This window comes from Aptenodytes patagonicus, chromosome 12, assembly GCF_965638725.1.
Source record: "Aptenodytes patagonicus chromosome 12, bAptPat1.pri.cur, whole genome shotgun sequence".
NCBI lineage: Eukaryota > Metazoa > Chordata > Aves > Sphenisciformes > Spheniscidae > Aptenodytes > Aptenodytes patagonicus.
The window spans coordinates 2,199,426-2,209,102 of NC_134960.1; the positions used below are offsets into that span (position 1 = coordinate 2,199,426).

Sequence of the window (9,677 nt, forward strand, 5' to 3'; positions counted from 1 at the left end):
ATCCCTCTGTGGGACAGGGGCTGGATCCTTCAGTGGGGATGGGGCCTGGATCCCTCCATGGGACAGGGGCTGGATCCCTCGGGGGGGACGAGGGCTGGATCCCTCTGCGGGACAGGGGCTGGATCCCTTGGTGGGGACGGGGCCTGGATCCCTCGGGGGGGACGGGGGCTGGATCCCTCGGGGGGACGGGGGCTGGATCCCTTGGTGGGGACGGGGGCTGGATCCCTCGCAGGGACGGCGGTCCGAGCCTCTCGGTGGGGGCAGGCTCAGCAGGACCCCGAGCCGAGCCCCTCGGTGGCGGAGCCCGCGCCCACGCAGGACAGCGGCCGGGCGGGGAGGGGCGCGCGGCGGGGCGGGGCCGTGGCGCGCGGCGAGGTGGGGGGGGGGGGGGGGGGGGGGGGGGGGCCGGCGCTCCCCCCGCGCCGCTGGTGCTACAACAGCGTGATTTCCCCGAAGTGATGCTGGCGGCGGCAGCCAATGGGAGGCGCGGCCGCCCCCCGCGGCGGCGCTGATTGGCCGGGACGCAGCCGGGCCCGGGGCGGCGGGGAATCCCGGGCGCCGCCGCGTTATACCCGAGGGCGCGCCCCGCGGGTGGCAGAGGCGGGTCGGCGGGCGGCGGGCACGGACGGCTCGGCTCGGCTCGGCTCGGCTCGGCTCACCGCTGCACACCACGGCACAAGGTTGCACGGCTCGGCACTGCACGGCACAGCGAGGTGGGTCGCGGTGCGTCCCGTCCCGTCCCGTCCCGTCGCTCGGCCCCCGCTTTGCACGGCACCGGGGGCTCCGGACGGAGGCGCCCCGCAGGGTCCGTGGGAGCGGCCCCGGGGGCACGGCACGGCTCGGCTGATCTTGGCTTGCCTCGCCAAGAGGGGGCAGCGCCGGGTTTCGCCGTGCGGAGGCGGTTTGGGGGCGCGGGACTCATCGCGCCGGCAGCCGTCGGGTAGGCACCGGGCATCCCTCCGGCGGGCAGCGGTCGCGGCCCCTTACACAACCCGCGGGAGGGGAGGGGAGGGGAGGGGACGGGGCGGGATGTCCCCCCGCACCCGCGGGAACGGGCATGTCCGGGCTCGGCTGCCGCTCTGCGGGCTCAGCCGGAGGCTCCGCTCCGCCGTTGAGCGTGTGCCAGCGCCGAGCCCCGGGGCCGGATCCCGCGGCCCCGAGCCCTGCTCCCCGCGGCGGGGGGGGGGGGGGGGGGGGGGAGGCCAGCCCTGGCTGACCTCCTCCCCGCAGCGGCGGGCACTCTCCGGGGCGCTGTCCCGCCGCCGCCGAGCGCGTCGCTGGTAAAAGTTGGAAATGTATTGTTTGGGAAATCTTGGTCTAGTCTGTCTCGAAAAAAAAAACCACCGCAAACAGGAAATTATTTTCTGCAGAGGAAGGGCTGGGAGGGCCGCGCCGCCCCGCTCCGGCTGCGCCGCGGGGCCGGGTCCTGCGCGGCCGGAGCGCCGGGCGCGGTTCTGCCGGGGCTGGTCGCGTTGCTAATTGGGGCTCCCCCCGCCTTGCGCAATTTAATTAATAACAAACTTTTAAGAAGGCGACCGTGCAGTTAGTGCCTCTCTGTGGCCGCGGAGGGGGGGGGGGGGTGTCCCGCACCGGTCCCCGCGGGGGGACCCGCACCCGCTCTCGGGAAAACCGCGCCGGTGCTGGGGGTGGGCTCCCCCCCAGGATCGGGAGTCGGGGCCGGGCTCCCTCCCGGGCGGCCCTGTCCCACGCAAAGCTCCCCCCCCCCCCCCCCCCCGCAGCCCGGGCCGAGCACCCGCCCCTGCAGTCAGCCCCTTTCCAGAATTCAAACCTGCAGACGTGTTCCTGGTGCTCAGCAGGCAGAGCGGGAAGCGCTGCCGCCCAGAAGCAGGTGGAAGATACTGAAAAAGAGTTAAGGCGCTGGAAAAGTAGTTTTGGTTGCATCGATAGCGTCCGTGGCAATGCTCACAGTACAGAAGGGGAGGGGTGACTCTGCAGGATGGTTAAAACAGTGATGAGTTTTTTGCTGACCTGTTATTTCTTTCATAGACAACATGCCAGTGTCAAGAATGCGCATGAGGCCCTGGTTGGAAATGCAGATTAATTCCAATCAAATACCAGGACTGACATGGATTAACAAGGTGAGGGTTGGGGTTTTTTTATTATTATTATTATTATTATTATTATTATTATTATTATTATTATTATTATTATTATTATTCCTTCTGTATCATTAACCATCCGTGTTCTCAGATGGCACTAAACATAAGTCAAGATCATAAAGGAAAGAAGGACGTGGAGAAAACTTGCAAGCATTAGGTTTAAAAAGCAACTATTTTTGTTTTCAGAGAAGGTAGCTCTGGTTGGTACCCAATGTAGTAGTTCCATTTTTGTCCTGGGAAAATTCCCAGGAGGGAAATGATAAATTAAAATAAAAGCAATCTGAACATGATGGAGAACCAAGAAAACTCCAAGATCTCTTTTGACTCCTGCTGCCCACTTGAGCCAAGTCACCTCCTGTCCCCGTTAAGTAGCTCTTACACTCCCAGTTGCTCCCAGTTTTAAGATTTGGCCTGAAAGAAACTCTGGATTTGCTTCACTTTGGTCTGGAAGGCACATCCCTGTACCTGTACCGCAGGATGAGATCACTAGGCTTATTGAACCAGGTCTCTTTCTCTGAAGCTTCCCTATCCATCCCAAGGTGATATTTAAGCTAGGACATGTTTTTCTTAGGATGCAAGCAAGATCTTAGGGGCAACTTGAAAAAGGGATTCTCTACCAGAGTGTACCTGGAAAATATACTGCAGTTAATGATACACTAATAGATTAGATGCAATGTATTTAAACGATTCTGGGATAAAAATGGCAATATTGCTCAATTCTACTGTACCGTACCACGTGTGGCTTTCCCAGTTTCAGAACTCATAAAAAACCTTCTATGCATTAACAAAATAGACGGAACAACGGATGCTTAGTTAAGATACAGAGCGGAGGGTTTATAAAATTTCTGAGCTGCTACTGAGAATTCTGTGATTAAATCCATCATTCCAGACTGGCATGTAATGCTTCGTTCTCAATTCAAATCTCTGTTGGTTTAACTTCAGGATAAGATGATGTTTCAAATCCCGTGGAAACATGCAGCTAAGCATGGCTGGGACATGGAGAAAGATGCCTGCCTTTTCCGGAGCTGGGCCATTCATACAGGTGGGTGCTGGCTTTACATTTCCATCAGTCATATCAATATCTCAAAAAGGCGGGTTTTTTGTCTTGACTTACACCTCAGGTAGTTATATTAACTACTAGTATGTATGTCAGAGAAAATAGAAAAATAATTTTTTTTTTTTGTGGGAAGAACTAGCACTGAAACGTCTAAACGCCCACCCCATCTCTTATTTATAGGAAGATATAAAGTAGGCGAGAAAGACCCTGACCCGAAAACCTGGAAGGCAAACTTCCGCTGTGCTATGAATTCACTGCCTGACATCGAAGAAGTGAAGGATAAAAGCATCAACAAGGGCTCCAGTGCTGTCAGGGTTTACAGGATGCTGCCGCCCTTGACAAAGGATCAGAAGAAAGGTAAGCCCTCAGCAAGCCCGCTGGGGTTACGCAGCTTCCGCTGCTGCGCTTAAATACCGCCTAAAATTCCTGCTCCGCGTAGGCAGGGGTATAACAGACCTGTCGGTAGCACCGGTGCTGCTGGGGTTAGTCACTGGTTATTGCCATTGGTAACAGTTTGTACGAACAGTTCATTTTATCCCAAATTCTTTAAATGTGCCTGAAGGCATCATCGGGAGGCGACCGGGACTCGCTGCTACCGGGACACTGGTAGCAGAGCTTGCTGAGCAGGGCTGAAAGCCGCAAGAGCTCATGCTCACCTGAAATGCCAGCCGTGCAGCCCTTTCTCACATTCGTCTTATTTTTATTTAACAGAAAGGAAGTCAAAGTCTTCAAGAGAAGCAAGAAACAGGAGCAAGAGAAAGGTATGTGTCTGTAGAGGCAGCTGAAGAAGCTAGAGGTTTCGGTGGTTTTCATGCTGAATTTTTTTTCATATGGGAACTTGTGCGTTCTTAGACAAGTCTTTCATTCTTTGCCCTTATTTTTATAGTCGTATGAAGATGTGAGGACGGAGGAGTCAGCAGAAAGACTAACCAACACTCCTCTGCCAGATGACCACAGTGGCTACACCGTTCACGACTACGCGGGGCAGGAAGTGGAGGTTGAGAGCACGTCCATCACCTTAGGTGAGACTCAGTTTTTAGCTCTCTGAGCAGAGTGGAAAGTGCTGTTCATGCTAAACCCACAATCTCTGCGCCAAAAGACAAAGATGACTCTTGGGGCTGGGCCTGGCTGCGCCGTCAGACAGGCAGGGAGGAAATAGAGGTGGTTGTGTCTCTCCTGTGAGTGCCAACTCCTCCTGGTGCATCCCGCAGACCTCTCCTCGTGCGAGGTGAGCGGCTCCCTGGCTGACTGGAGGCCGCCGATGGAAATCACCATGGCTGACAGCACCAATGACCTCTACCAGCTCCAGGTGTCTCCCCTGGCTTCGTCCTCGGAAGGTGGGTATTTCTTTTCTCCTACCCTGGTCTTTCACCGGTCTACTGAAGGCAGGTTGGAGGCAAGGCAGCGGGATGAAGAAGTGCCTAGGGGATCAGGAGAAACAAGAGTTGTCTTGCAGAAAAAAAACCCAACCTCCACCTGATGGATATCTGATGTTATCCAGATATCCTGGAGCTACCGAACTGGCCAGGTTACAGATGGGCACGTGCCACCTGCAGAAGTAGTTGCTCATGGGTGAAAGGCTCCAAAATGCCATTTACTTTGCACATGCGGGCAAAGGGGCAGGCTTCATCTCGCAGGCTCAACGCGATGGCACGGATAGGTCAGCCTGTAAAGAAAAGGAGAGATTTCTGAGCCGGGAAGGTGGGACTGGGGGTTCCTGGCAGCTGGAAGGGGGTGATGCCAGAAGCAGGACAGATAGGTGCAATAGTGACAGTGGAGGTAACCGCGCTTCCCAATGGGGAAAAAAAATAATTAACATGGATATATCAGAGTGGTTCTTCACTCGGGGTGCAAATCATCTTCCTCCTGCATACCAAGCGGGCTCTGCTTTGGTGAGTCTTGGGGAGGCGTAAGAGCTGGCTGGAGCCACGCACCCCGACGTGCAGTTGTTGAAGAGGTGAAGGGCTGTGGGGGGCTCAGGGCACGGAGCTGCTGATGGGCCTCCCCACCTCAAACCCATGAGCCTCTCCTCGGTGTCATCCGGGGGGAGGGAGGGAGTAAAAGGTAGTGGTGGTGTGTGACAAGAGAATATGAAGCGGGTTGTGTGGCGAAGAAGCAGAAGTGTGAGGGCTAATGTGCGAAAAGTTGAGATCTATGTCTGTTTTCTTCTCTTTTTTTTTATGTGCTTACAAAACAGTCACAGACGAAGATGAAGAGGAAATGAATTCGGAGATTTTTAAGGTAAAACCAGCTCTTCTGGTCAGAATAAAACTGGCCAAAGTTGCTGTTTGCACCAAGAGAGGAAGGGAAGCAGCTATCTGATCCAGTCCTGTACGAGCTGAACATGCACTTATGTAATCCAAGACCCTTATTTAATGAGGAAGCCTGAAAAATTAAATGTAGAAAGGCGGCTACTTCACAAACATGAGCTGGAGAGGACACATCCATGGAAATACTTACTCTTCATGTGAGAGTCAGAGAAAGCTATTGAGTACTGCTAGAAGTAGAGGTTGCTGTATTAGAGTCTGCAAAGCTTCTCTAGACTTTTTTATTTTGCCCTTCCCTCCACCTCTGACATGTATGGCACTTAATCTGTGTCTCCAGACATGTCACGCTCATCCCACTGATAAGATGGGGGACTCATCACCGAAGGTGCTCTGGCCCTCCGTTTTGCATTAACTTTTTTTTTTTTTTTAACTGGGAGTAAACTGAGTTTTATATAATTTAGCATGAGAAGATATAATTTGATCTTTTTTGCTTACCTGTCTTCTAATTAAGAGAAAGGCATAAAATATTGCACCCACAGAAAGAAGGAGCAGTTTTTACCGTCTCCTTTTTCTCTTACAGGTGCTCGAACCAGCCCAAGACTGGCACACCACCAGTGTTGGGGGGAAAGGCTTTCTCACCAATGAGCCGGGCACGCAGACCATGTGCAGCACTTACAGCTACAAGGAGCAGGATGAGGAGATCAACACGACTTTGGGTACAGACTCCTCGGTTATCACTGACGGTCAAGGCCACAGGATGATGCAGACGAGGGTTTTCGTGCAAGACACTAACTGGGAGGGAGCAAAGCAAATGGAGGAATTTGCACATCCCTGTGTTCTGAGATTTCCAAGCAGCCTGTCGGAAGGCTGCGAGGAATTTGCTGAGAAAAAGGAAAAGGCGAAAAATGCCTCCAGTAAGAGTATACTACAGATTTGTCTTAGGGTTATACACGTGTAAGTTATGTCAGCTTTCAGGAACTCCTTGCAATGTAACTGAAGAATTTCCACTAGCCATAGCTTAAATGGGACAGTTTAATAGAGAGTGTTTTAGCAAAATATTAGTCTAAGGTATTTGCTCACATCCGAGAAATCTTTCTTTTTTTTATATATTAATATATATTGACTGTTTTGCTCTTGCTGCATGTGATTCAGTGCTCATTCTTGGTTTATTTTGTCTAGGAGAGCTGGAGTTAAGGTTCTTTGACCAGAAAAGCAGCCTAGACTTCTCCTGGTTGGACACAGTGAGACCTACAATGCAAGTCATTCCCTGTGGCTTGTAAACCCCTGGCTTCCTCCGACCATGAACTGCTCTTGAGTAGAAACTTTGGCAAGCCTGAGGAGAATGGAAGAAATTGTTTGTTACTGACTGAAGAAAGTAGCTTTTATATTCCGTTTAACTTTTAGGCCTGAAAAGGTTAGCAAGAAAAACTCCATTGTAAAAAAAAAAAAAAAAAAAGGACTCCCGTCTCACCGGCAGGACTCCTGGCACTGGAGATGCTCAGCCGCAGTACGTACCTTGTCACTGCTTCGGAGGTGAAGCTTTTACTGGAAGGTTGCCGATGTGCCGTGGGGTCTGACCTGGTGGAGTATCGCCGAATGGCGTTGTGTGCCGGAGGCCTGGGGAGGAGGTTACCGTCCTCCCCGCGTGAGATGTGATGAGCACTTTACCCATGGAGTGCTTGGGAGAGACGCTGCAAGTGGGTCTCTTACCTGTTAGTTTTGGTTGCTGCTTACTTGTGCAACACTGGTGGCGTTGAGCTTAACAACTGTCATTACACTTAGAAAAATTGCACTAATTGGCCCTCTCTTCCTTGATTTACATAATTCACATAGTTCATCTTTCAGAGCTTTCAACTTTAAACTGTGTAAATAGGTTAGACCAATAAAATGTGAAAATTCAGTTTAGGCTTTGCTTCCACATAGTAGTTACCCATGGGATGTTATCTGCTCATAGGCATGCCGTATCTATTTCCATATGATAGTTGAAGAGCTGCTGCATGAAACAATTTTTGCACTGATAGGGGCAGAGCTCTTTATTTATACCATGCCTTTCCAAGATAGCTTCTAGCACTCTACCAGGATACCTACAGTACTGTATGCAGCAAGCTGTATCGCCCTGCAGACCCACCCTGGGCTAGCGCGTGCAGGAGAGTGCAGGATGGAAGAGGTTCTAGTTTGCGTGTAATACCTAGGCATCAAATCACTAAGCTGTAATAGACTATATTCTTGTACATTTTGTATATAAAGTGTTGTATATTTGTTTTAATAAAAATGTTTTATATATGACGTTTACTTTTTCTCACGGGAGAGCTCTGAGAATGCATTCCAGATTCCTTGAAAATACCCAAACAGATGTGCTGTTGACAGAGACAGTTGGAGGGGTTTTTTTCATGAGTCATGAAAGCACAGGGAATTTGGTATAGTTTGCTCCCATTTTCCACCCCCCCCTCTTCCCAGTGCAGCTGATGGGTGCAATCCTGCTTGTCCAGATCCTGTGCACATGTTGGGTAGTTGGTTTGTATCTGCCATCGTCTGCGAGTCAGACCTAACTTAGAGCAGGGTTACAGGCTATGCTATTAAAAAAAACCTGCTATGGATGTCCCTATCGGCAGCACCCTCAGCTTCTGTGATAAGAAGATGGGCAGTGAAGACCTAGCTAAATAACTCAGGTTTGCCTAAAAAGAAAGCACATGCACAGTTCAGAAGGCAAGGGGAAAGCAAGCTGGTTTTCCCCTGTATATTTTATTCATTTGCCCTACTTTCAGGCTGGAAAGGTTTGACATGTTACTGCATCGTCCTGGGGTGGGAGACAAGAGACAAGTGTGGCTGATGCAACGTGTCTCCAGCTGCAGCAACCAGCATCTGACACTGCCTGGAAAACCCCTGTACTGAACAAAGCTGTGCCGTGATGGCCTTTGGGGAATAACTTCATTCACCGAGCAAGAGCAGACCGAGGAGAATATCAGGCCGCGGGAGAGGAAGACCCAGCCCAAAGGGCTGGAACAAAGCGGACATTTCCTACTGCCTTTGGCACAGGCTCTGCTGTGACTCGACCTGCGGACATGCAGGGACAGATGTGGGGTTTACCGAGGGAAAAGGGGGGGGGGGGGGAATAAATAAGTGCCATAGGAAGCAGGTGGTGGTGGGTCTCAAATCCAGCACAGCACAGCTAAAAGGTTTGGATATGGCACAGCAAGGTGGACGGGCAGCCCGGGGAGGGAGAGGCTGGGCAGGGTTACTGCCGTGCCTGTTAGTCATTAACTGGCCCTATCTCTGAGACAACCCAAAGTAGGCAGCTGCAGGCAGCACCCTTCCAGGTAGCACCAGGCAGAGAGCAGCTTCCTACGGCCTCACCCTGGCTCTCCGTGGGTGGCAGCCTGGGGGGGCCATGACCTTGCTGTCCCCCCCCACAGCGGTCACACTCCCTGGCAGGGTATTTGGCCTGAGGGTCCACCTCCCGGGAAGGGATCCGTCCAGCCGGGAACCCGCTGGGTACCAGGGCTGCCTCGGATCACACCCACCTAAAATCCTGCACAACTACCCGATGCATATCTGGAGCAGGAACGTTTTGCGCACGAACAAAGAAATCACCCACCAGATCAGGTCTGTGCCCTGGCCAGCTGCAGCAGCGGCTACTGCCAGGGAGAGAGCGTGGGGCTGCTGGATCTAGAGTCACCTTTGTACCCCCAGGAAGGGACACCATCTCAGTGTCATCGACATAACCAGAGGAAATCGGTATTGTTTAGGAACCGCTGCAAGTTTGTTACACACGGGGGGAGGGGACGGGAGAGAGAAGGGAAACTTTCTATGATGCAAAGAGTGCTAAAAATAAGGTAGAGTTTAATTTGCCCATTCATGCATTAAAAGGAGCAAGTTTTTCACATGCTCAGATACAAGAAGAACAGCACTTAAATTTTCACAGATAAAAGGTTTGACCAAGATTTGAGGACAGAAGAAAACAGCAGCTAGTGCCTCACACGCAGGGACCACAGACACGCTCCAAGTGTGTTTTTAGCAGGACAGAGGAGGTGCTTTCCTTCGTCACCTGCCAAGTTACCTGCGTGACCGACCGCACATTAGATATTTTGCCAGTGAAAAGTAGTGAAGTCTCATGACGGGGTGGAATTTATCCATGCAGTTGCTTCACTGGGTGAATAACTGCCAAATTCAAAGTATTTTGTTGTTGGTTTTGTTGTTTTGAACTCTTTGGGGGGGAGGGGGGGGAGCAGAGGC

General features: G+C 52.1%; 1 protein-coding gene across 1 annotated transcript; it reads left to right on the plus strand.

Annotated features, from left to right (window-relative positions):
• The first annotated feature begins 621 nt into the window (after positions 1–621).
• IRF1 (interferon regulatory factor 1) lies at positions 622–7,727 on the plus strand. The gene is made up of 10 exons (XM_076349975.1): positions 622–713; positions 2,008–2,099; positions 3,063–3,162; positions 3,358–3,534; positions 3,889–3,938; positions 4,064–4,199; positions 4,389–4,514; positions 5,375–5,418; positions 6,025–6,160; positions 6,624–7,727. Exons 2-10 carry the CDS (start codon positions 2,013–2,015, stop codon positions 6,722–6,724), a joined length of 957 nt encoding a protein of 318 aa, XP_076206090.1. The 5' UTR covers positions 622–713; positions 2,008–2,012; the 3' UTR covers positions 6,725–7,727.
• Positions 7,728–9,677: the final 1,950 nt, after the last annotated feature.

Bases quoted from the DNA above. Each gene is read 5' to 3' on its own strand.
- IRF1 (XM_076349975.1), top strand. From the start codon at position 2,013: ATGCCAGTGTCAAGAATGCGCATGAGGCCCTGGTTGGAAATGCAGATT. The intron at 4,200-4,388 runs GTGAGACTCAGT...TGCATCCCGCAG, and splicing joins GAGCACGTCCATCACCTTAG to ACCTCTCCTCGTGCGAGGTG. The intron at 5,419-6,024 runs GTAAAACCAGCT...TTTCTCTTACAG, and splicing joins TGAATTCGGAGATTTTTAAG to GTGCTCGAACCAGCCCAAGA.